This window comes from Tasmannia lanceolata, unplaced genomic scaffold (genome assembly GCF_043159265.1).
Source record: "Tasmannia lanceolata isolate RefF3 unplaced genomic scaffold, GAP_Taslan_0.1 ptg000015l, whole genome shotgun sequence".
Lineage (NCBI taxonomy): Eukaryota > Viridiplantae > Streptophyta > Magnoliopsida > Canellales > Winteraceae > Tasmannia > Tasmannia lanceolata.
The window spans coordinates 31,662,602-31,690,283 of NW_027518692.1; the positions used below are offsets into that span (position 1 = coordinate 31,662,602).

The 27,682-nt window shown below is 39.7% G+C and overlaps 2 protein-coding genes across 10 annotated transcripts in view; both read right to left on the reverse strand.

The window, feature by feature from the left end:
- Window positions 1–1,375: 1,375 nt before the first annotated feature.
- Window positions 1,376–2,919, reverse strand: LOC143846514 (putative sugar phosphate/phosphate translocator At5g25400). The gene has a single exon (XM_077354964.1). It carries the CDS (start codon window positions 2,799–2,801, stop codon window positions 1,749–1,751), a length of 1,053 nt encoding a protein of 350 aa, XP_077211079.1. The 5' UTR covers window positions 2,802–2,919; the 3' UTR covers window positions 1,376–1,748.
- Window positions 2,920–12,722: 9,803 nt separating this feature from the next.
- Window positions 12,723–27,682, reverse strand: part of LOC143847140 (uncharacterized) — a 70,142-nt gene continuing 55,182 nt past the window's right edge. For 7 of the 9 annotated variants that reach the window (XR_013234953.1, XR_013234952.1, XR_013234951.1 and 4 more), the window contains one exon: window positions 12,723–13,107. The gene's annotated coding sequence lies outside the window, so the exon portion shown is untranslated. Of the gene's footprint in view, window positions 13,108–14,715; window positions 14,821–27,682 lie in introns of all 9 variants that reach the window. The other 2 variants (XM_077355838.1, XM_077355844.1) reach the window with 1 other exon arrangement.

Here is a 27,682-nt window from a genome sequence, read left to right on the forward strand (position 1 = left end):
ATGTATCACAAAAATAAAGCACGAACAATAGAAGTAACCCACTGCATGCATGTATAAGTTGTCATGAACAATAAAACTCAAATCCTTCAGAATGGGTAGAGTACCAGACTCCACATGTTATGATAAGGATACGGGCGTGGGATACTTGTTGGATACATTTATTCTATATCCTGATTTTTTTGGGTTTTTTGCTTTTGCCGCTATTGTTTAGGTTTTGGTTGTTCATATAGTGATAATAGAAAGATACCTTTTTGAGAATAAATTTCCTTTAATTCTTTTATATTCCTCATCATAAACGAAATTTTAAGTTGCAAGTCTTACTTTATTCTTTTTATACTCGGTATTTGTAAGGAACTAAGAACCCTACCCTAGAGAATGAGGTCTTTATGAAAGGAAGTGCTGAATTGTTGTACGAGAGAGATGAATGTGCTTTTCAAAATTCAAACATGTTTAGTTTAAATTATTTTAAAATTTCATAAATGATTCGTACCCATATCTCACAATCACATATTTGATCCTTGTGATATCCATATCTTACGACTTTCAAACATGGAGGATCATCGTACCAAATCCTTGTGGTATCTACTATGCACACCCGTCTGTAAGTAACATAGCTCAAAAGGCCTACCTAGATCATGATATGATGCAATGCCATCATCAAATGTTCAAATCTTCAGCAAATATTTTAACGAAATTGAAATTTTTTTCTATTGACTATCTCTATCTCGAATCAAAACATCAAATATCGATTTCCAAATCAAGTATTTGTGTTTAAACATTGACTAGTAGCATTCATGATAAATCAGAACGGCAAGCATAAAGACCATTACAAGATCCACAACATAAAATAGAGAAAGACAAAAAGTCAACACAATAGATCAAAATCAAAAGCATAAAGACCCTCAATCTCTATATCTTGATGATAACATACAGGGAAGCACAAGATTCACAACCCGAATAGAAAAAAGAAAAAAAAAAGCATAGAAGAATCAAATAGTGTAACTTTACTACTACCATACGGAAATGCATTATGACTACAGCCAAGCAATAAAGGTATCAAACATAGTTATTCATGTGGTAGTTTAAAAAATGATTATGATCACTAGTGCTGCACATCCAACTTATGCTTTCTTTTGTAACTAAGAAAGAGAATTTCCCCAACAACATAGCTATAATTTTCATGAAAGCTATGAAAGAAAGAGGCAAACACCATCAATTAGAGTTAGAAAACAGATCCAGAGCATTGTCTTTCCCAACTACAAGATAAAAGTTTTTTATAGTATAATAGACTGTAAATATACGAGATAATAGTAGCAATGACAACAAAAAATTAAAAGAAGAGAATGTGATACGAAGAAAAAGGAAGATAAGCATAGATCAATAACTAAGCATTTAAGATTTCCCATTGAAAGGAAGTGTTTCTACATACGGGTGGCAAATAAAAGATCGGACAGGACTACCGGAATTCTTTCCCTACTCACATCGATAGAGAGGTGGCTGCAGTAGTGCCTGAGATCAAGATCACAAAGCAACAAGAAGGACCAACATAGAAAAAGAAAATATTATCTCAAATACTTCCCAAATTGAAAACCCACCTCAACATCCATCCAATTCATCTATACCCAAATAAAAAACCTACTAACATATCCATCCAACAAAGCGAGAGGGCTCAAACCCATTTCCTAAAATCATCCTCCATTTATATATATAAATATAGCAAAAGTCTCAAACCATAACAGGATCAGATCTCAATCTTGCGAATCGTTCTTCCTACCCAACCCATCCCCACCCTCCCTTTCCTCCATAAGCAAACCAGACTCCTCATCCGCCTCCGCGCTCTTCTTCTGCGCCTCCTTCGCCTTAAGTGCCTGCAACTTTGTATGATTGTAATACGCCACGCCAAGGAACGCAAGACCATAACCAATCAAATTCACAGGAGTAACAGTATCTCGAATCACAGACCACGAGAACGCAATCAAAAACCAATCCTTAACAACACCCGCGACATTCATAGTCAACGCAGAAGTCTTCCCAATCAAGAGAAAAACAGCAAGGTTCAAAGCAAACGCGCAGAGAGAATTAGTACCAAATATGGCGAAATCAAAGTGAAAGCTTGAGGTCTGTTTGAGAATTGGGAATTCTACAAGGATCCAAGGGACAAATAAGAAGAGAAGACAACAAGGAGCAACATAGTAAAGCGAGGTAATTGGGTTTAGGGTAATCCCTTTAGAAGTGAGCAAAATTTGGATAAGAACAAGGCGGGTCGCCTCAAAAGCCACGGCGGCGAGCTGAAGGATGACTCCCCATGAATCAAACCTAGCCTCTCCATAAGCAGCTATGGCTACACCAACAGTGATTGAGAGCATATTGGCCATGGTTTCAGTTTTGAAGGACTCTTTTTTAAGAGAAACTGAGATGGAATATACCGCGACGGGCATTAGAGCTTTGAGCATTTGGATGAAGGAAACAGAGAGGTAGATATAGGCTGAGTTTGAGAACCAAAGGGAGAGGGAGTAAAGGGCTCCGATTGGGACTACTGAGGAAAGGTATAATTCACGAGACATGGAGATGGGTTCCACGATTTTGAAGACACGAACGAGGAGGAAGGCGATTGAGGAACAGAAGGCCATGTGGATCATGGTTAGGGAGATTGGGAAGGGCCAGTTGTACATTTTTTTGTCTAGGATGTATTTGTTGTAGACGATTACAGTGAAGCTTAGGAAGATCCATATGCCAACGTACAAGTAAGAGAGGAGGATCTTCTTCACAACGTTCTCGTTCAGTGACCCGCCCTTTCCCATTTTTTTTTTTCTTTGGATTTCCTCTCTTTCAGTCTTGGTTGAGAGGAAGAGAAGAGAGAAGATGAAAACCCCCACAAAAAGACTAAGACTTTAAGACCCTAAACCTAATTGATAGAAAGGACAAGATGGTTTTGAGGAAGACTAAAATGGGAAGGATTGAGAAAAGTACGGAATGTAGGTTCATGTTTCGAGGAATTACGGATTACGGGTACCTTGAAAATAGGAATGAAACACGGGCTAATCCTCAAAATCGGGTGGTGAAAAGACCCTGATACCCTTCTGACATCGAGAGAGTCTTCCTTTTTCATTACTGCCTCTTAAATTGGCTCGCTTCATGAGGCTTCTTTTGGTTCCTTTGAATGTGTATTTGAACCGACAGAACCTTGGTTCGTTTCTATGTTGGCCGTCGGAAATAACTAGAGACGGATGGATGCTTAACACGTGTTGGAAAACTTTTTAGAACGTTGACAACCGAGAGTCAATCATTATATTTTCTTACTTCTCTTTTGGCTTAGAACGGTAACGTTATTGAATACGTCTCTTTTGGCTTAGAATCTTTTCACTTCTATTTTGGTCCTCACTTCTCTTTTGGCTTATAATGGTAACGTTATTGAATACGTCTCTTTTAGCTTAGAACAACGACGTTATTGAATACTTTATTATTTCTTAGGTCTCTTTTGGCTGAAAATGGCGCCAGATTCTATAGTACGCCGCGGGAATATTAAGAGGTACGCCAGCGAAAATAGGGTGTAAGCAGAAATAAGGTGTACGCCAGCGGAAATAATGAGGTACACTGGGCGTAAATAATGAGAAGGGAAAAGATTATAAGCCAAAAGAGACGTATTCAATAACGTTACCGTTCTAAGCCAAAAGAAAAGTGAGAAAAGATGACGTCAGCGTTCCAAAAAGTATTCAATAATATCAGCGTTCCAAAAAGTTTTCCAACATGTGTCAAGCATCCATCCGTCTCTAGTTATTTCCGACGGATAGAAACAAACCAAGGTTATGTCGGTTCAAATACACATTCAAACGAACCAAAAGAAGCCTCGTGAAGCACGCAAGTTTAATAAGCAGTAACGAAAAGGGAGGACTTTCTCGATGTCAGAAGGGTATTAGGGTCTTTTCACCACCTGATTTTGAAGATTAGCCCATGTTTCATTCTTATTTTAAAAGGTACCTTAAATCTGTAATTTCTTGAAATATTAGGCTTACATTCTGTACCTTCTCGGGAGGATTTAGGAAGGGAGTCGGTGAAGAGTATTTATTCTTTTTGTTTTTCCAGTTGTCTTCTCTGTCTTTCTCTCGAAAATGAGTACGGGTAATAGGAAAAGGGTAATTTTTAGAGAAATTGTTAGGGCAAGGTACGTGGGGGCCACATTATTTTGGTGATCCAAACCATTCATTTGTTGGGACCTGTCATATAAAGGAGGTACCCAGAAAATCTTTGTCCATAGGAGGATCCTAACCCTCCAATTTGTGGAGGTTTAATTTGGGCACCCCCTATCTATGACAGGTCCCAACAACTTAATGGTTTGAATCACCAAAACAATGTGCCCCACCAGGGGCGACAAATAGCGTGCCCCCCATCAATGACCTGCTGTATACCTTTTACCAGTACAACATCTGCAGAAAAAAAAAAAAAATTACCTGCGTTGAAGAAATTATTACAGAAAGTTAGAAAGCAGCCCCCAAGGCAAAGTGTGTGTAAATTCCTGGCTCTCCCCTGTGCCCCACTGCGTTGAAGAAATTAGTACAAAGTTCCATTTTATTAGAAGTGTGGGAAAAGGGGGCTTTAGTTTTAGAAAAATTCAGAGAAAATGACATTTGTTTTTCTATTTATATGCACTTATTATCTTAATTATGAGATAACAAAGGCTTGGAAGGATGGTTAAACACATTGTTATGCTTAATTAGCTAGGATGTTAGTTCAATCTCCACTACAATGTCTTTTTTCATTAATTTTGAATTTCGCACAAGATATACAAAAAAATATATGAGAAAATTATTCATCAAATTCACATTTAATTCAAAAAATACTAGAATTATGAATTATTAGGGATTCGTAAAGGTTGAAAAGATAAATTATTAAATTAAGAACAAATTCCAAGGGTGCCTCCATGGATCCATGATAAATGATGATAAATACTAGAATTATGACGTGATTAATGCATGATAAATGATGGTTAAATCCTAGGTTCTTACAGCATATGCTATATTTGACTCTATAGTCCGCTTGAAGCAAGAGTGGAATTGAAGGCAAATGAATGTTCCAGAGGCAACTTCCTCAAATTATAAGTTGTGTCACCAACCATCAGAAAATTCGAAACGTCGAAGAGTTTTCTCTCTCTTCTCTCTTGTTTTCTCTATTTTCTAGTTCTAGTTTTAGAACAAAAACACAAAAGCTACAACATGAAAATTTGAAATCCCCAACCTTGGTTCTTATTTAGATCAACACTTAATCAAGAACAATAGTTGTTCTATTCCCTTCGTGCAATTTGAAGGAATCCATTGGTTCAACTTACGGGCCGTGACGATTGGATCGTTTATGGCAATTCGAGGAGTAAATCAAGCAGAGGTTGTTATTACGGACAGCCACAAAGGTATTTTTGTATTTTATGTTATTATTTAAATCACCATTGGATCATCTAAACCCTAGGATCTTGGGTTAACGAGCGAAATCGATGAGAAATTTTTTATTCTATGCGATTTCTAGTTTCGTTTCCCATACAATTTTACGTGGGGGTGCAAACCCTTTTAACAATTACACCAAGTAGGTTATTACAACATATGCTACATTTGACTCTATAGTCCACTTAAAGCAAGAGTGGAATAGAATGCAAATGAACTGTTCCATAGAGAGAGCTTCCTCAAATTATAAGTTGTGTCATCAACCATCAGAATCACAAAACTTTGTCTCCTATATAAAGAGCAAAGGGACTTTGTTGGATAGGAAACAAGCTCCTCTACAATTGTGATGTAATTTATTGTAAAAGAACTGAGAACAACTAACAACTATGATGCAATTGTTGTAATAGAACAATTTTAATTTATGTAATGTCAAATTTGACGACTGGCATTGTTTTCTTTTTCTTTATGGGAAGTGATATATACGCCCCGTTTTCTTCCCTGGGTCACGCCTCTAGTCTATTTATGACTAGACTTTTTACAGTAAAGAGGGTGGCCCGGGGAAGAAAAGGGAACAGATATATCATTTCTCTTTTTTTAAAAAAATTATTTAGAGACCGTTTTTAAACATCGCTAATTTATATAAAAGTTTTAAAAAAAAACATATCTTGTCTGTTTTTAACCTTCACAAGATGGACCAATTGTGCTGGAAGCCATGGTTTAAAATTTCGGCCAAAATTACTTAAATTTCGGTAAAATATTAAAATAATAATAAAAAACATGTTTTTTGGTTTAAATTTCGGGCAAAAACGACCGAAATAAATGACCATTTCAGGGAAAGGCCATTTCGGTGTTGGTAATTTCAGATTTCGGTCGAAATTTAAAACCATTGTTTTGACTTTCGAATAAAACAACTTGATTTTAATGTCCCTTCTCTTACATTGTTATTTTTTACCATCCTGAAGTGGGGCCTGGCAAATGGACGGTTCAGATGACAAGTTAAATCTCTTATTCGGATGAAAAAAAGACCTCCTCACGACCAAGGTTTTTAATTTCGGTTTCGGTACCCATTTTGAACCTCACCGAAATCCGAAATTTGGTATTTTGGCTTGAAATTTCGAACCGAATTTCCAAAATTTCGGCCGAAAATTTGTAACATTTAAAAAAAAAAAAATGGCATTTAATAGAAATTTCGGACCGAAATTACCTCCAAAATTCAGAAATTTCATCCGAAATTTGGAATTTCGCTAAATTTCAAATTTTAGGAAATTTCGGTTTCGGTCCCCACCGAAATCCAAAATTGCCGAAATTTAAAACCATGCTGGAAGCAACCGTCACTAACAACAAAAATATTTAAAAAAAAAAAAATCAATGCGACGGAAATATTCGTTGCATTAAATTATATATTTTATCACAACGGTTTCATATTTTCTACAGACTTTTTCTGCCTCAATGAATGACATATGTTATTCTTTTAAAAACAATAAAAATAATTTTGTTGACAGAACTATCTGTCACTTACCCGAGCAAAAAAAAAAAAAAAAACTCTGTCACTGTATACAAAATAAAATACGACAACCGTCGCTATAACCCTTTCATGCTCTGTTTTGAGGAGGAAGATTTTCAGTCACCAAAGTTTTAAAACAGCGGATTTTGTTCGTTTTGGACAATGATTGTATTTCTTGTGTGTCCACCATACAATGAGACTCAAAAGGCAACTTTACCCATAGAATCAAGGAATAAAAACTCATATAATTTCCGCAATAATGAAAAAGAGAGCCAAACAAGGATAGTAGAACCCATGGTTTTAAATTTCAATCGAAATCCAAAATTTAAATTTCCACCGAAATTTCCAAAATCGGGAATACCTAAAAGGTACTGACGAAATTTCGGTTTCGGTGAGGACCAAAATGCATTCCGAAACCGAAATATGAAACCATGGTAGAACTAAGGTTTTAAATTTCTGTTTCGGCTAAAATTTCGGGATTCAAATTTCAGCCGAAATCCTGAAATTTCGACTTTATCAAATTCCGATTTTTTCTCCCGAGATCGAAAATTTCGGTTGAAATTCCATAAAGGAATAAAATATTAATATTCTATTTAAGTTTCGCCCGCCCGAAATTTCCCAGATATCATCGAAATTTGGTATGTTTCGGGAATTTCGGTTTTGGAACGTTTCGGTTTCGGTCGAAAATTAAAACGTTGGTTAGAACCATAAAGCCCAATAGGCTCGGAAGCCCAATGGAAGGTCTACTAACAATAAGATGTATAATATAAAGTGGATTGGAACGTAATACTCGAGTCCGGATGAAGGATGGCAGAAGTGAGGTGAGAGGTTTTTCCGCGTGTTGCCCAAGAAGTATTCACATGGGCTGCATGCACATGCTTTCATTAGAAGTCATGTGATCACACCTTTTCCTATTCCTTCTCCTGCGTTTTCTCCGTTGCTTCACTGGCCGCCCAACCTTATTTCGTTTTCTTCCAATCTTTTGTCTCTTCTAATGATGTTCCCAAAATACCCTTTTCGTTGATAAAAAGTTAAAAACTACTACAAATGCCTTTATCTTAGGCTCTGTTTGGATGCATAAGGTTACCATGTAGATTAGTGGTATAATGTAGTCGTAGTCAATAGGGAAGAGACAAACTTTTGTGATGCTTGATCTACAAAGGATTTAATGACTAGGGTTTGGCTGCCGATCTCGAGGGGTTGTCATTACCAATATATATAGAAAGAAAGAGAAGAGAGAAAGAGTGAGAGAAAAAGCAAAATTCTACTTGAAGAATTTTACCATTTTGGAGAAATGAGGCATGGAGGATATAAGGAGAGCTATCATTCTTGTCTTGTAGTCTCCATGAAGAGTAATGCTAAATTAGCAAAGGAACACCAAAAAGTGCGTTTTTTTTGGCTTGGAGATTGCTCAAGCCTCCCTTGCAATTGGCATCCAAACAGTTAATATGCGTTTTCAAACTTCTTATTTTAAGTGACTAGCTGCGTCTAATAACGTGAGTTCTTCTAATAAGTAAACTGAAAGGAGTTTCCCTTAAAAACTAATGGGGGCAATAGGTGCATGACACACAAAAGTAGTTACACCGTATCCGACAAAAATAACTTTAAAACACTCTTATTTAAAGATCGTTCAAACCATATTTTTTTAAAAGTACAGCGGCCCCCACTTAACAGGAAGAACCAAACCGTACATTTTATGGGCCACAAGGTTAATAAGCTGTACCCCAAAGATCATCTACACAGGATGATCCTAACCCTCCGATCTATAGAGGAACTGCACATTAAAAAATCCGCAGATCGGAGGGTTAGGATCATCATATGGATATGACCTGCTGGTTAGAAGCTATTTATGTGATAGTCCAACAATTGAACTGCTTAGATTTTATATGCTTAGTGCTAGTGAAATCCATTATTTTTCGGAAAGTATAGTGGGTTCCTCTATAGACCGGGCTGGGATCATCCTATAGAAATGATTTTTTGGGGAACAACTTATTTACGTTGCGTTCCATCACTTGGACGGTTTGGATCATCCTATGATGCGGTCCGTGCAGCACTTTTTGAAAAAATACCGGACCCTAAGTGCTTACACCATATAAAATCTCTAAAATGCCAGTAAAATTTTTGTCCTAGGAAGTTTTAGTAAAATTTTGGTCCCATCCCATGTTTGGTTGCCTGTAGCATTAGAATTTTTTTAATCCCACTCTTGTAATAATTGCTTGTGAGGTGAATTTTTTTAATCCCACTCTAGTAATGATCGCCTTTTCATCCCATCCCAACCAAAAATAAGCTTGAGAAGAATTTTTTTCTTCCCAACAGTTCAAGCAACCAAACAATTTTTTTTCCCACCATAGTCCCGTCAACCAAACATTGGATTTTTATTTTACTGGGATACTTCTAGGACTTTTTTTTCCCACTAATCTCCTTGGATATTTTTACTTGGATACTCTTGTATCTAATCTCTTGATAAATATCCCTACGTCCCATAGGCAGTAAAAGCTAATTTCCCATTGCAATTTTTAACCTCCACTCATTAATTTTTTTTTAATAGGTAAACTCTCATTAATTTTTAATACATCCTTCATCCAACTTTATATTTCTTGAGCAAGGTGACAGTTTTTATCTACAGTATATGAAAGATATTTGACCCCAATTATGTGATAAAGAGAGAAAAACACCACAAGACTGTAATTTTCCACCGAACTAGGGCCAGTTTTGGCCATGACCATGAACCATTTTCCACGTAAATTAGGGGAGACTGAAGGTTTGGAAACCTTCTCTTTCTTTAATCAGAGGGAAAGACTTTTAGAATAGGAGGCATTCTTTTTCTCTGTGATAGACCTAATATTTTGTCATGTAGAGCACTTCCTAGCGACAAAAAGTCTTCCCCCATCTCTGTTATGAAATATAAATAAAGAAATATCTCCATTATGAGGATTGAAAGGAAAAAAAATAAAATTAAGGTTTGGCACGGCCCAGACTAGGTTTGGTAAGTTGGGGAGAATAGTCAACTAGAGCTCCACTTGGGGTGACATAAATCATGAAAGCAGGTTGAGAGATACTATAGATAATAATATTAAGTAAGTGATACATGTGTAGCAACATGAGTTATCAGAGATCTCATACTTTATGCTGTTGAGCAAAACATTGGGTGAGGAGAAATAGATCAATGGTTCAGATATTTTGCACATAATTGGGTGGCTCCCATGAAACATTCTCAGGCCATAGGATTGATCCCTACATGAACCTAGAATTTTTTTTTTTTTGTGAGCTGTAAATTAATCTTTTAGGATAATTACAGAACATTTAAGTTTCTTATTATTGATTAAAGAATTTATGTTGGAGAAAATTGTGTTTTGGATGAAGATTGAGTGGATATGTAGATGAAGATTGCTTCAAGGCGTGTCATGGTGACGCTTTCCTTAAGATGATATTTGCCCCCACCATTTGAATGATGAGTGAAAGGGATCCGCGTTCGCCTCTAAGATGGATGCAATGAAGCCCAATAGATATGATTTATTGATGTTTATTTACGCTATGCACAAGCAGAAGAAGCAAACCCAAAATTTCCTTAGAATTTGTAAGTATGTGAGATACTGGTTTCTGTTTTCGCCATAAACAGCTAACAAGAAACAAAAGAATTGAAATGGATTTAAAAGGAGAATTTCAGAGCTATCTCGGATTACATCTCAAGAGAAACTACATGCTCAAGGGCCGTATAAACACATTAAGGTGGTACGATAGAAGTACCACCCTTTGATATTTGATCCAACATCAACCTCTTTTTTAGGAGCTGCTGTTGGATCAAATATCAAGTATGGGATGATGACTACTTTTTCATACGACCGTTCATCATATAATTTCTCACTTTTCAATGGTGAGTTTTTGGTCTATTTATAGACCTTCTAGTGTATTTTCTGTTGGGTATATGATAGAACCCATGTATGTTCTAATATAAGCCCAATAAGATAATGGACCGGTGTTGTGGGCCTACATAGGCTAGAGTCCTTTAACCACTCATTAACCTTAGTATATCTCTATATATAGGGGCTGGAGCCTGGAGGCAACAAACTTGGTATTCCAAACTAGATACCTAGGGTGTAATGCTTCAAGCAACCTTGCTTGACTCTAACATTTTCATATAGAAATGCACACTTTCATGGCACCTTATCAACATGGGCGGCTTACTTGACCGTTAGATCGTCCAAATCGGTTCTAGAGTGACTGTTGGGTTTAATAAAACCCCCGACCTCTCCCAATAATCATTAGATCACGACCGACCGCCAATCTACAGCACGGGTCGCACTCCACCAGGCCAGGTGAGCCGAATGTGAGTTTAGGGATTCTTTATCATTTTTCATTGTACACACCTGAAAAAGAGGCTTGTTTTCATAATGGTTGCCGAACACAACCTAATTTCCTTATAAAATTTATGCACTTGACATAAATCTAGAGATTTTTGGTGTGAAGATTTATTGTTTTCTACACTCTTTGAAATTAGTCATTACCCTCTGCTAAACAATCAAAACCCAACCTGACCAGAGAAACTAACTCCGAAAGGGTTGGGTTTCTGAATCTCGGGCTTTGCCATAAAAGATTGTTTCTCCGCGCGCACATGCCGGGGGGGGGGGGGGGGGGGGGGGGGGGGGGTGGGTTGTCATCCCGACCTGCGCAGCCCGAGTTGCAACCCTAGTTTCAATCGTGCAATTGCAGGCCTCCTCTTGGATTATTGGATTTTTTTTTTCCAAACGTTAATTAGGCTATGGCAAAGCCACGATTAATACTTATGCGAGGTACCATATAGGCACATCTCATAATATCCTTTCCCCAAAGTCTCAATGTTTTGAAGATGGATAGCAAATTGACAGAAGTACAAATATATACCTGTGGCTACTATGGCTAGCATTATAAGTTGGCTCCACTCTAAGAAATTGCTCCTTCTTCAATAATCTAGGGAAATTTCTAAAAGGACGGTAGACCATAAGTTCGACCAAATCCTGTTTAGAACACCTTAATTGGAAACCGAAGTCCTTCATGAATTAAGCCTAGTGTTTACCGTTCTACCATTGAAAGCCTATTTTTTTTGGGAGTGTTACATCTTCTGCATGGGATGTCCGTTCTAAATGGGACCAAGATCAAATAGGTCGAGACTTATGATGGTATACAAGTCATTAGTGTTGATTTCACACATTTAGTCCCTTTGGAACCCAAAAATTGTGTGTTACCATTATTGACGCTGCCAATGAGTTTCTGCCTTGTTGTTCTCTTAATCCATTTAAAATTTGCTTTTACCAATCTATGGTCAGATTTCTCTTCAAATCCACATAATTTGGACAATGAGAAGGCCCTTATCACCCCAGACCCCGCAATGGCAGGTGCACGGCCTCATGCACTGGGCCGCCCAGCCCAGCCCGCCCCTTTAGAAGGCAATTATCACCTAGTTTATTCATCAAATTTTACGAAATCATCTATGGCTCTGTCCAAAAAATTAAGAAAAATAATACAATATTTCTAATGAGCATAAGGGCCCCAATAGTGCATGTGCAACGTCAGGGGCTCTACATTTTTTTTAAGAGATGATGACCCATTAATCTTGCAAAATTAGTGGACTCCGGGGTATTTTATACTCGAGGGTTTCTAAGGTTGTAATAGGATGAGGATCTACTGTTTTTAGAACTCTGCATATAGGTTCTATGTATAACAGAAAATAGTTTTGTGTGGACCATTGGGACTATAAGTATCACTAGCTTATCTCTAGCCCATGAATTCTCTACTCTGCATAGACATATTTACATAAAATATATAAATTAATAAAACATGTGATACAATAATTTTACGAAATCAATACTACAAGCATTAGATTTGTCAAGGCCAAATACATATGGGATACATATCTCATATGTTGTGTCATGCCCGTACATTTTCCCTGATTGTGAATCACTGTGTGGTGATATCATATAGTTATACAGACAACACAAAAGCTAATTTGAACCCCTCGTGTCTAGAGAATAGTTGTATCATGTAAATAGAATAATCCCCAAAGATATAGAAGTGATTCTTTCATTGGGTGTTCTATAAACTCATATCATGTTAATTGTACATATCGATTATGCATACCCACATGTCTGCCGAGGGTCTACTCAAATGACAGATAGAAGTCACCATGTCCCACAATAGCTGAACATATGCAAGGTGTACCATAAAGAGAATTCAGGTCATTATTCTTAGTTGAAAATGATTCTATTTCTACAAGAAGCTAGAATGACATATCTCCTGCAATATATTAATTAATCAAATGCAAGATGTTCCTATAACATTACCATAGTACTCATAAACAGTCAAGATAGTAAAAATAATAAATCCAAAATAATAATTTCCTTTTGAAATCGAAGTGGGCAAGGCAAAGCAAAAAGCCTCTTTCGGAATCCTGTTTTCCAATGAGCTCAATATAGAAGGGCGATGGAGGGGGAGAATTGTGAGTTGTGGGTTTTAGAGCGGGTTAGACAAAAGCTGATAAGGCAAGGCCTCTCTTTAATTTGGAGTTGGAAAGAATGGAAGGGTCCGTTTGGATGCACCAAAAGTGAGAAAATCAAAAGGACACATTTTCCATTTCCTAGCTGGGTTTGTTTGTCGTTTACTATTCACATGGCTGTCCTTGTCAGATGCCTCTTTCTACAAAGAAACCTCTCCTATGTGAGTGCTAAAATGTTGCCATTAAGATGACCTTTAAAAGGTTGATAATATACCATATCGTCTGAAATTCAGCAAAGAGAAGCTTGGGAAAAATTTATAATATCTACCATGTGTATATGTCTATCCTCCAAACTGATCTCTTGCTGACCCTGAAGCCATCTAACAATTCACTAGAAGTAGCTCATTGAAGAATCATGTTGATCATCTTTATTCTAATACTAAAAAGGGATGGTGGATCTCCCTCGCAAAGGACACAATAGGACGAGAAAACTCCCAAGGCTCCCATTACTCGGGCTGATAAAACGAGCTAGTTTCATGCACTGGTACTTCCATCTTTTTCACTTGAGGCTGAACCTAATTCATTCCAACACCAGATGAAGAAACATCCACTCCACCCAATCATATGTTGATGTAGAACTTATAAAGGATAGCCAAATCAATCTTAACTTGTATACATGGACCAAAATACGCTCAAATTAGGGCTTTAGTGGAACTTTTTCAAAAACAGATCAGATATGAACGCTCTATGTCTTAGAATTCACAACTAGTGTTTATCATGTCAATTCAACTTGAAATCAGTCTTATCTGACCATTGGATTTTGAGATTAGCCTAATAAATAAATCAATAAAGAAAATAAATCTATTGATTGATGTTGACTCAAAGTCTCAAACCATCTGTCAGTTTTTTAGATCATCTGTTCATATTGTTCCCTCTCAATGATATTAGTAAAACCTAACTATCCACGAGAACTTTAAAATTCAAAATTCACAATCATAGGGAACCTTTCAAATTTCGAACAAGAAAAAGAAAGTAGATGGTGAAGATATATTAACGTGGAAGATGGAGAAAGAAGGAAATATAGAACTCTAAGACATCACACCATTGAACCAAGGCATAAAACCCAAAGGCAATCGAGAAATTATTTCAAGAAGTAAGGAAAAGAAGAATTCTTCAAGTTGCAAGCAAAAGCTATGTTTTTCATAAACATAACGTGTCTCAAGAGATGGCCCTAAGGCCTACGTATATAGCGAAGCAAAGGGATTATAGAGCATTCCAAAACATTATAAAAGACCATCTAATTAACCTTTTACCTCCCATATGAGTCCATTTCTTTAGTGAAGCTCCAAATCGAGTCCTGGGGTTGACTACTTTGACCTGGGGTGCATGGAAATTGCCATTTTTTGCCTTTCTTGTTCCTGCAGTTGTATACTTTGAATTTATCCTTGTGATATGTCTTCTATACATCAACAAGCTTACAAAAAAAAGGCTTGAAAGCGACCCTCGAAGCATGTTCACAAGTCCAAAACTTGCTAGAATTTGTGTCCTTTTTTAGCAACCCTCTATATCCAATTGCTATGAAGAACTTTATCACTTTTTCACCACATTGGCAAGACCTTTACATCTTGTAGATTTCTTTGACCATATTGTGGGGTTAAAAGTCTCTCATGTCAATGTATTAATAATCTTTGGTGTAACCATTCAAAAGAAGAAGTAAAATCTTTTGTGTAAGCATTGTAAAGGTAGAACTCAGTCTTATGGGTAGTATGACAGAAGTAAAACTCATTCATGAATAACTTAAATGTTGGAGCAACATCCCCCGAAACTCTAGCAAGAAGGCAATAGAGAAACCATAATTCTTTATACTTCGACCATGTTCAAGTTATAATCTACTGCTTTGGTCTCATCATTTGTTCCTCCAAACACAGCTTGTTATTGCACGTCTTCCAAAATACAGCTTGAAGTTGAGTGAAAGGCATGTCAAATGGGTTGCTTACTTGCAAGAGTTCATCTTCACTAAAAACACAAGTCCGGAGTGCAGAAAAAGGTAGCGACCTCATGTCATTTCATGCCTTTCATGGGCAGCCCTGGCAGTATGACCGTAGCATCGATTATGATGGGCAGAAAAATGACTTTTCCTTCGTTAAGAATATGCTGAAGGTGACACTTTTACCTCACAAATAAAAAATCCATGGAAGGTATCTCATCAAGGGAAAATTAAGAAGTCAGCTCCTAAGAAGCGGATCACTAATTACCTCTCTAGATCCGAGTTTGAGGAGGTCATGGGAGACACTAAGGACGTATTTGCCTTAGTTGACACTCCCATTTCAATAGATAGTGTTAATGAAGGAATGACCACATTATCCCCTCAAGTTATGAAGGTCATTGAAGGGTTCCACGATGTTTTACCTCAAGAGCACCCTCCTGAGTTGCCTCCAATGAGAGAGGTCCAACTCCACATCGATCTTCTTCCTGAGGTCGTACTCCCTAAAAAAGCCTATTACTGCATGTCTTCTGAGGAGTAGGAGAAACTACGCCGAAAGGTGGAAGAATTGCTAAGGATGGGCTTCATCAGAGAAATCATGTCTCTCTGTTGTCCCCCATCCTAATTGTGCCAAAGAAGGATAGCACTTGGAGAATGTCTGTAAACAGCGATCAACCACATCAAGATTAAGTATCGGTTCCCCATACCTCAACGAAATGTTATGTTGGATCAGTTGAGTAGGGCTGGGCTGATCGCGCATCACAATTAAGTATCAGTTCCCCATACCTCGACTAAATGATATGTTGGATCCGTTGAGCAGGGCCACGGTCTTCTCCAAAATCAACCTGAAAAACAACTAACATCAGATGCGGATTAGGCAAGGTGATAAATGGGAGACAACCTTTAAAACCCGAGAAAGGTTGGTTATGTCATTCGGCCTTTCAAAAGCACCTAGCACATTCATGAGGGTCATGAACTAGTTTATCAAGAATGTGGGTCATGAACTAGTTTATCAATGCTTCACACACTTGTTTAGCATGATTATAGCTCTGATTATGGATCTTATGCGAAAGGACGACTTAATGATGACCCCAGTGGCCCAACCAGCCTTTAAAGAGAAAAAGGTTGCCTGACGAGAGCTCTAGTGTTGGCACTTCCCGATTTCACTAAGGTATTTGAGGTACACATTGATGCCTCCAAATGGGAATCAGTGCGGTCCTGAGACAAGCTGGTCGACCAGTTGGGTACTACAATGAGAAGCTGCACTCAAGTACTCTAGATATGACTTAAAACTTTTAGCCATAGTAAAACCATAGTACTATTGGCGGCGTTATCTGGTCCAGAGGCAATTTGTACTATACTTGGATCATCAAGCCCTTAAATTTCAACAAGTGCAGCAAAACTTGAGTGAAAGGCATGCTAAGTGGGACGCTTACCTGCAAGAGCTCACCTTTACCATAACACACAAGTCCGGGGTGCAAAATAAGGTAGCCAACGTCATGTGATTTCATGTCCTCATAAATGATCAATGGAAGGTGACTATGTTACATCATAAAGGGGAAATTAATAAGCCAACTCTTGAGAATTGAGATGCGCATCACTTGCCTCTTCAGATCGAAGTTTGAGGTCATGGGGGACACTACAGTCGAATTTGCCTTCATTGCCACTACCTTTGCAATAGACAGTGTTAATGACAGAATGGCCAAATTATCCCCTCAATTTATAAAGGTCGTTGAAAAGTAATAGGATATTTTTTCCTTAAGAGCTCCCACCTATGTTGCCTCCTAAGAGACAGGTCCAGCGTCCAACTTCTGCTAAAGATGGGCTTCATCAGAGAAAGCATAAGTCCTTGTGTTGGCCTCGTCCAACTTCTGCTAAACAAGGATGGCACTTGGAGAATGTGTATAGATAGTCGTGAGATCAATTGCATCATGATTAAGGATTGGTTCCCTATACCTCGACTAGTGATACATTGGATCAATTGGACGGGGCCACAGTCTTCTCCAAGATCAAACTGAAAAGCGGCTATCATCAGATGAGGAAGAATTGCCAAAGATGGGCTTCATCAAAGAAAGCATAAGTCCTTGTGTTGCCCTCATCCAACTTCTGCTAAACAAGGATGGCACTTTGAGAATATGTATAGATAGTCGTGCGATCAATCGCATCATGATTAAGTAATGGTTCGCTATACCTCGACTAGTGATACATTGGATCAGCTGGGCAGAGCCACGGTCTTCTCCCAGATCAAACTGAAAAGCGGCTATCATCAGATGATTAGGTCAGGTGATGAGTGGAAGACGGCCCTTATTTGAATGAGGATTAGGTCAGGTGATGAGTAAAGGCAGGGAAAGGTTATTTGAATGGCTAGTTATGTCGTTTCGCATATCAAATGCACCTAGTACATTGATGAGCGTAAGGAACCAGGTTTTATGACCCTTCATAAGTAGTTTCATTGTCGTCTACTTCGATGACATCCTCGTATACAGCCAAAGTGAGATAGATCATTTGGACCACCTCCGAGCCGTCCAAGAGACTTTGAAGACCAAGAAACTGTTTGTCATTTTATGAAGTGTGTTTGGATGGCCCCAAGGCTCACCTACTTGGATATAATCAGGTATAGGCAGCTACTATCCCGCCATATGACGATAAAGTAGCGGCCATAGTTGAGTGGTCGACACCTCGGAACATTCATGTGGCAATATCCTTTCACGGATCAACCAGTTTTAATCGGTGATTTACGCACCTGTTTAGCAAGATTTTCGCTATAATTACGGATCTTAAACGGAAGGGGGGCTTTATGTGGACCAAGCGGCCCAACGAGCCTCTAAAGAGACATATGCATGTTAGACTAGAGCTCCAGTGCTGGCACTTCCCGATTTAACTAAGGGATTTGAGGTAGACCGTGAAGCCTCAAAATGAGAATCTGTGTGGCACTCAGTCAAGCAGGTCAGCCAATTGGATACTTCAGTGAGAAGCTAGGAAGAGCTGCACTCAATTACCCTACATAGTACCTAGAGTTTTTCGCCATAATAAAAGCCATGTACTATTTGCGGCATTATCTGGTCCAGAGGGAAGTTGTACTATATCCGGACCATCAAACCCTTAAATCTCAACAAGGGCAGCAGAAGTTGAATGACAGGCATGCCAAACAGTCTATGCTTTCATCATGGATCGGCAAAAAGTGACTCTACTACCTCATAAATGAAGAATCAGTGGAAGGTGATTGTATTAACCCATAAATGAAGAATCAGTGAAAGGTGACTCTCTTACCTCATAATGGGTAAATTAATAAGCCCGGTCCTGAGAAGCGGATCACATGCCTCTCCAGATCCGAGTTTGAAGAGGTCATGGGGGACTTTGAAGTGATATTTGCTTTGGTTGCCACTACCCTTTCAGCAAATAGTGTTAATGATGGAATGGCCACATTATCCCCTAAAGGTATGAAGGTCATTGACGAGTTCAAGGCTGTTTTTCCTTCCGAGCTTCCACTCGAGTTGCCTCCTATGAGAGAGGGCCCAAGGCCACATCAAAATTCTTCCAGAGGCCTTGCTCCATAACAAGGTGCACTACCGAGCATAAAGGACTACACAAAAAAGTGGAATAAGTGCTAAGGATGGGCTTCATCGGTGAAGGCATAAGTACTTGTGTTGTCCCCGTCTGACTTATGCCAAAGAAAGATGGCACTTGGAGAATCTGTGTAAACCGTCGCGCAATCAACATCATCACGATTAAGTATTAATTCCCAATACCTCCACTAGAAGATACATTGGATTAGTTGAGTAGGGTCACGATCTTCCCCAAGATCGACCTGAAAAGCGGCAATCATCAAATGCGGATTAGGTGGGATGATGAGTGGAAGACAACATTTAAAACCCGAGAAAGGTTATTTGAATGGCCGGTTATGTTGTTCGGCCTATCAAACGCGCGTAGCACGTTCATGAGGGTCATGAACCATGTTTTACAACCCTTCATTGGCAATTTCGTTGTCACCTACTTTGATATCATCCTCTCGTATACATTCGAAGTTAGGAAGATCATTTGGACTACATTCAAGCCGTCCTAGGGACTTTGAAAACCAAGAAATTGTTTGGTAATTTCAAGAAGTACGTCTGGATGACCTCACATCTCATCTTCCCAAGTTATCAAGTATCTGCAATTTGTATCTGCCCCTTAGAAGCACGAAGCGGGTGCCGGAGCGGGTGCGGAGGCGAGAGCGGGTGCGGGGAAGCGTGGGGTCTAAAAGAGTCTAAGTTTGGGAGCGTCGTGGGAGCGTGCATGTAATATTTTCTTTATATATCTTTCAAAATTCAAGTACATCAAAAAATAATAGTTTCTAACCATTTTCATATGTATCTTTCAAAATTTAAGTACATCTAAAAGCTAATTTCTAATCATCTTCACCATCTTCATTTGTGTGCACTCGTTCCTCGTGCCTTCTGAAGATGTACAAGCCTTTGTGCTTGCTCCAATGAAGTACTTTAAAGAGTTGGAGGAGTTTGATATAAGGAAGTTGGTGATGGTGGGACTTATAGAGTAATAGAAGCAGGAAGCGTCATTAGAGCGGTTTCTGTCTCTCTGGGATCGCGCTCCCTGGAAGCTCCTTCCTAAGGAGCGCCGAATCGAGGTTCCGAGGTGGGAGCGTCACCCCGAGAGGAGGTTCCTGCTTCTAAGATCTGCCCCTATGACGACAAAGTAACGGTCGTAGTTGAGTGGTCGATACCTCGGAACATTCATGAGGTGCGATCCTTTCCTAGATCGACCGGTTTTAATCAGTGATTTACACTCCCATTTAGTATGATTAAGACTAACAACAGATCTTATGCAAAAGGCCAATTTTGTGTGTGGCCCAACTGCCCAACGAGACTTAGGCTTGTCTGAGTAGAGCTCCAGTGTTGGCACTTCCCGATTTCACTAAGATAATTGAGGTAGACCGTGATGCCTTAAAAATGGGAATCTCTGCTGTCCTGAGCCAAGCCGGATCTACCAATTGAGTACTACAGTGAGAAGCTAGGAGGATATGCACCTAAGTACTCTATAAATAACTTGGAGCTTTGCACCATAGTTAAAACCATGTATTCTTGACGGCATTTTCTGGTCCTGAGGGAATTTGTAAGATACTCGGACCATCAAGCTCTTAAATTTCAACAAGGGCAACAGAAGTTGAGTGAAAGGCATGCCAAATAGCTTGCTCACCTACAAGAGTTAACCTTCACCATAAAACACAAGTCTGGGGTGCAGTAAAAGGTAGCCGATGCCATATCATGTCCTTCTTGGGCGGCCTTGGGAGTGTGACCATATCATCAGTTAAGAAGTCTGTCTGGATGGCCACATAGCTCATCTTGCTATGTTATCAATTATCTACGACAACTTTCTGTCCTTGAGACGACAAAGTAGTGGTTGTAGTTAAGTGGCTGACACCTCGGAACATTCATGAGGGATCCATTCACGGGTCTGCCAGTTTTTATCATCGCTTTACCCACCCGTTTAGCACAATTATGACTCTAATTATGGACCTTATGTGGAACATTCATTAGGTGTCGTAGTTGAATGGCCAAAAGCTTGGAACATTCATGAGATATGATCCATTCACAGGTCAGCCGGTTTTTATCGTTGCTTCACACACCCGTTTAACAAGATTATGGCTCCAATTACGGATCTTTTGCGGAACATTCATGAGGTGTCATAGTTGAGTGGCCGAAACCTTGGAACATTCATGAAGTAATTCATGAACTATGATCCATTCACGGATCGGCCAGTTTTTATCGTTGCTTTAAACACCCGTTTAGCAAGATTTTGGAACCAATTACGGATCTTATGCGGAACATTCATGAGGTGTCATAGTTGAGTGGCCGAAACCTTGGAACATTCATGAGATACGATCCATTCACAGGTCGGTCAGTTTTTATCATTGCTTTACACACCTGTTTAGCAAGATTATGGCACCAATTACGGATCTTATGCAGAATGTCGACTTTATGTGGACCCCAGCAGCCAACGAGCCTTCGAAGAGAAAAAGGCTAGTCTGAGAAAAAATGGGAATCGGTCTGGTCCTTATGCTAAGTCGGTCGACCAGTTTGGTACGACAATGAGAAGCTGAGAAGAACTCCACTCAAATATTCTACATATGACATCGAGCTTCTCGCCCTCGTAAGAGCCATGTACTATTCGTGGCATTATCTGGTTTAGAGAGAAGTTGTAATATACTTGAACCGTCAAGCCCTTAAATCTCAACAAGGGCAAATGAAGTTTGAATGAAAGGCATGCCAAATGGGTCGCTTACCTGCAAGAGTACACCTTCATGATTAAACACAAGTCAGGGGTGCAAGAATCAGTGAAAAGTAACTCTCTTATCTCATAAATAAAGAATTGGCGGAAGGTGACTCCCTTATCTCATAATGGGAAAATTAATAAGCAGGCTCCGAAGGAAGTGGATCGCTTGTTTCTCCAAATCCGAGTTTCGAGGGTGGAGGGGGGTAATGGGAGATTATGAAGTCATAATTGCCTTAGTTGTCACTACCATTCAGCGGACAGTGTTAATGAGAGAATGACAAATTATCCCGTCAAGCAATGAAGGTCATCGAAGAGATCCAAGATGTTTTTCTTCTAGAGCTCCCCACCTGTGTTGCCTCCTACGACAGAGGTCTAGCGCCACATCAATCTTTTTCTTGAGACCAAGCTCCTTAACAAGGCCCATTACCGCATGTGTCCTAAGAAGCAGAAGGAACTATGCCGAAAAAGGGGAGAAACTAAGGATGGGCTTCATCAAAGAAAGCATAAGTCATTGTGTTGTCCCCGTCCTACTTGTGCCAAAGAAGGGTGGCACTTGAAGAATGTTCGGATACAGTGGTGCGATCAACCGCACACGATTAAGTATTGGTTCTCCATACCTCGACTAGATGATAAGTTGAATCAGTTGATTGGGGCAATGGTCCTATCAGATATCGCCCTAAAGAGTGTCTATCATCAGATCTGGATTACGTTAGGCCAGGAGAAAAGGGCAAGTCGGCCTCTAAAACCTGACAAGGTATATATGAATGTCTGGTTATGACGTTCGGCCTAACAAACCCACCTACCACGTTCACGAGGGTCATGAACCAGGTTTTACAACCCTTCATTGGCAGTTTCTCTGTCGTCTACTTTGATGACATCCTCGTATACATTCAGAGTGAGGCAGAACATTTGCACCTCCTCCGAGCCGTCCTAGAGACTTTGAAGACCGACAAACTGTTTGTAAATTTTATAAAATGCATTTGGATGGCTCAACAGCTCATCTTACCGAGTTATCAAGTAGTTGCAGCTAATATCCGCCCTTATAACGACAAAGTAGCAGTCGTGGTACGGACGCCGACACCTCGGAACATTCATGAGATGCAATCCTTTCATAGATAGGCCAGTTTTTATCGGTGCTTCACACATCTGTTTAGCATGAGTATGGCTCCAATTACGGATCGTATCTGGAAGGGCAAATTTATGTGGACCCCAACAGCCCAACGACCCTTTGACAGCTCATCTTACCGAGTTATCAAGTAGTTGCAGCTAATATCCGCCCTTATAACGACAAAGTAGCAGTCGTGGTACGGACGCCGACACCTCGGAACATTCATGAGATGCAATCCTTTCATAGATAGGCCAGTTTATATCGGTGCTTCACACATGTGTTTAGCATGAGTATGGCTCCGATTACAGATCGTATTTGGAAGGGCAACTTTTTGTGGACCCCAACAGCCCAACGACCCTTTGAAGAGAAAAAGGCTTGTCAAACTAGAGCTCAGTGTTGGCATTACCCAATTTGTCTAAGGTATTTGAGGCACTGTGATTCCCCAAAAATGAGAATCGGTGCGGTCCAGAGCTAAGCCGGTCGACTAGTTGGGTACTACAGTCAGAAGCTGGAGGAGTTGCACTCAACTACTCCACATATGACCTGGAGCTTTTCGCCACATTAAAATCCATGTACTATTGGCGGCATTATGTAGACCAAAGGGAATAAGTACTAAATTAGGACCATTAAGCACTTAAATTTCGTAGAAGCCGAGTGAAAGGCATGTCAAATAGGTCACTAACCTGCAAGAGTTCACCTCCACCATAATAAGGTAGCCGATGTCATGTCCTATCATATCCTTCTTGGGCGGCCCGGGTAGCATGGCCATAGAATCCACCATAATAAGGTAGCCGATGTCATGTCCTGTCATATCCTTCTTGGGCGGCCCTGGCAGCATGGCCATAGCATCCATTATGAGGGGCGTAAAAATGTCTATTCCTCATAAATAAAGGATCGGCGGAAAGTGTCTCTCTTACCTCATAAATAAAGGATCCACAAAAGGTGACTCTCTTACCTCATAAAGGGGAAATTAATAAGCCAGCTACTGAGAAGGGGATCACTTGCCTCTCTAAATCTGAGTTTGAGTAGGACAAGGACTCTGAAGTCATATTTGTCTTAGTTGCCACTCATAAAGGGGAAAATAATAAGCCAACTACTGAGAAGGGGATCACTTGCCTCTCTAAATCTGAGTTTGAGTAGGACAAGGACTCTGAAGTCATATTTGTCTTAGTTGCCACTACAATTTCAGTTGTCTGTTAATGATGGAATGGCCACATTATCTGCTCAATTTATGAAGTTCATTGAAGAGTTCTGATGTAGAACGCGTGGCATTGAACAAGTCTTTTACTTTTTATTTTCTATTTTCGTCTTTTTATTTGTAGTATTTTTTTGGGGCGTCAAAACTTGTCCGATTAGCTCATTTTGGTATTTTTAGAAGGGTTTTTCGATAACCTATCTAAAGAGCCCAAGATTATGCGATTTGGACTTGATTTGGGTAAGTCATAGGCGTTTTACGGACATGATATAGGGCTATTGTGTGATTACTATTTTAGGTAAGTTTTAGTCAAGATTGTAGGTTCTATTTATGTTATTTTAGATGGACGGCTATGATTAGTTGCTTGAGTATTAAGTTAAATAGAACTCATGAAAGCATTGTAATGGATAGTTTTTCTTTGATTATTGAATGGAAATTTGCCTTTAGGCTTTTTGGGTTCTTTGAGAACTTTTCTATTTTATTTGGCTCGATCTCTTTTTTTTTGAAATGGTTTGGCTCGATCTCTTAATGTTCTACTAAGGATCTAAGCACGTATTGATCGTGGTTCGCTTCTTTGTCTCATTGTTTGTTTTGAGTTTTGGAATATATTTGGGGAAATCTAATGTTCTACTAGATTTGTCGAAGTATTTCTAACCTCATCTGAGTTTGATTCGCTTCTCATCCTGCGGTTTCGCTGCAATCTCTTCCGGGATTGCATTATTTTGACCACATCCATCTTCTTCATGAGGACATGCTCCCTAACAAGACCCATTACTGCATGTCACCTAAGGACAAGGAGGAACAACGCCGAAAAGTGGAAAAATTGCTGAGGATCGGCTTCATCAGAGAAATGATAAGTCCTTATGTTGTCTCCGTCCTACTTGTGCAAAAGAAGGATGGCACTTGGAGAATGTGTGTAGACAGTCGCACCATTAAATGCATCATGCTTAACTATTGGTTCCCAATACCACGACTAGATGATACGTTGGATCAGGTGAGCGGGACCACGTTCTTTTCCAAGATCCACCTGAAATTGGCTATCATCAGATGCGGATTAGGCGGGGAGATGAGTGGAAGGCGGCCTTGAAAACCAGGAAAAGTTATTTAAATTGATGGTTATGCCGTTCGGCCTATCAAACGCACCTGGTTCATGAGGATCATGAACCAGGTTTTACAACCCTCGATTGGCTGTTTCCAGGTTGTTTACTTTGACGACATTCTCATATACAGTCAGAGTGAGGAAGATCATTTACACCAACTCTGATCCGTCCCAGAGACTTTGAAGACTGAGAAACTATTTGCAAATTTTAAGTAGTGCGTCTAGATGGCCACACAACTCATCTTCCCAGGTTATCACATATCTTCTAGTATTCGCCCCTATGAAGACAAAGTACCGGACGTTGTTGAGAGGCCGACACCTCCGAACATTCATGATACGCGATCCTTTCATGGATCGGCTGATTTTGTCAATGAAACCCGTAACATGAATATAGCTCCGATAATGGAACTTATGCGGAAGAGCGACTTTATATGGATCCCAGCAACCCAACGAGCCTTTGAAAGAATCGCAAAAGCGCTTGGCTGACAAGAGATATATTGTTGGCACTTTCCGATTTCACTAAGGTAGTTGAGGTTGATTGTGATGCCTCAAAATGAGAATCAGTGCGCTCCTGAGCCAAGCCAGTTGACCAGTTAGGTACTACGGTGTGAAAGCAAGGATGAACAGCACTCTAGTACTCTACATATGACCTCGAGCTTTTCGCCATAGTAAAACCTATTATGTACTATTGACGACATTTTGTGGTCTGGAGGGAATTTGTACTATATTCATACCATCAAGCCTTTAATTTTTTACAACAGTAGCAGAAGCTGAGTGAAAGACATATTCAGACCATCAACCCCTTAAATCTCTACAAGGATAGCACAGTTGAATGAAAGGCATGCCACACGGGTCGCTTACCTGCAAGAGTTCACCTTCACCATAAAACACGAGTCTAGGGTGCGGAATAAGGTAGTCAACATCAAGTTATGTCTTTCTTGGGCGGCCCTGGCAATATGAGTGTAGCATCTATTATAATGGAAGGAAATGTTTATTCCTTCATTAAGGATTGACGGAAGGTGACTCTCTTACCTCATAAATGAAGGATCGGCGGAAGGGGACTCTTACCTAATAAAGAGGAAATTAATAAGCCAGCTTTTGAGAAGTGAATCACTTGCCTCTTCATATCAGAGTTTGTGGAGGTCATGGGGGACCTTGAAGTCCTATTTGCCTTAGTTGCGCGCAACTACCTTTTCAGCTAACCATGTTAATGAGGGAATGACCACATTATCCCCTCAAGTTATAAAGGTCATTGAAGAGCTCAATGATGTTTTTCCTCTAGACCTCACCCCTGAGTTAGCCACCTATGAGAGAGGTCAAGCGCCACATCGATCTTCAACTTGAGGTCGTGTCCTTGACAAGGCCCATTACCACGCCTCTCATAAGAAGCACCAGGAACTACGTCAGAAACTGGAAAACTACAAAGGTTTTTATTAGAGAAAGCATAGTTCCTTGTGTTGTCCTCGTTCTACTTGTGCCAAAGACAAATGGCACTTGGAGAATGTGTGTAGACAGTCGCGCAATCACCCTCATCACGATTAAGTATTGGTGCCCTCATACCTTGACTAGATATGTTGCATCAGCTGAGTGGGGTCATGATTAAGTATCGGTTCCCTCCTACCTTGACTAGAAATGTTGCATCAGCTGAGTAGGGTCAAGGTCTTCCTATAAATTGACCTGGAAGTGGCATGAGATGCAGATTAGGCCGGGTGACGACACACCCTTTTAACATGATTATGGCTCCAATTATAGATCTTATGCAGACGAGCAACTTTATATGGATCCCAGCAACCCAACGAGCCTTTGAAGAAAAACAAGCTTGTCTGACTAGAGATCTATTGTTGGCACTTCCCGATTTCGCTAAGGTAGTTGAGGTAGATTGTGATGCCTCAAAATGGGAATCGATGCGCTCCTGAGCCAAGCCATACTAGTTAGGTACTACAGTGAGAAGCAGGGAGGAACTGCACTCTAGTACTCTACATATTACCTCAAGCTTTTTGCCATAGTAAAACCTACGTACTATTGATGGCATTATGTGGTCTGGAGGGAATTTGTACAATATTCAGACCATCAAGCCCTTAAATTTCTACAAGGGCAGCAGAAGTTGAGTGAAAGACATATTCGGACAATCAATCCCTTAAATTTCACCATAAAACACAAGTCCAGGGTGCAGAATAAGGTAATCAACGTCATGTTGAGCCATTCTTTGGCGGCCCTGGCAATATGACTGTAGCATCCAATTATGATGGAAAAAAATGTCTATTCCTTCATTAAGGATCGACGGAAGGTGATTCTCTCTCCTTCATAAATGAAGGATCAGCGGAAGGGGGCTCTCTTACCTAATAAAGAGGAAACTAATAAGCCACCTACTGAGAAGCGGAACATTTGCCTTAGTTGTGCAACTACCTTTTCAGCTGACAGTGTTAATGTGGGAATTGACCACATTATCCCCTCAAGTTATAAAGGTCATTGAAGAGTTCAAGGATGTTTTTCCTCTACAGCTCCCACGTGAATTAGCCACCTATGAGAGAGGTCCAGCACCACATCGATCTTTCTGAGGTCATATGCTACCTGACAAGGTCCATTACCGCGCATCTCCTAAGGAGCAGCAGGAACTACGTCAA

What these genes read in the sequence shown, in the direction of transcription:
- LOC143846514 (XM_077354964.1), bottom strand. Translation starts at nt 2,801, where the DNA reads ATGGGAAAGGGCGGGTCACTGAACGAGAACGTTGTGAAGAAGATCCTC.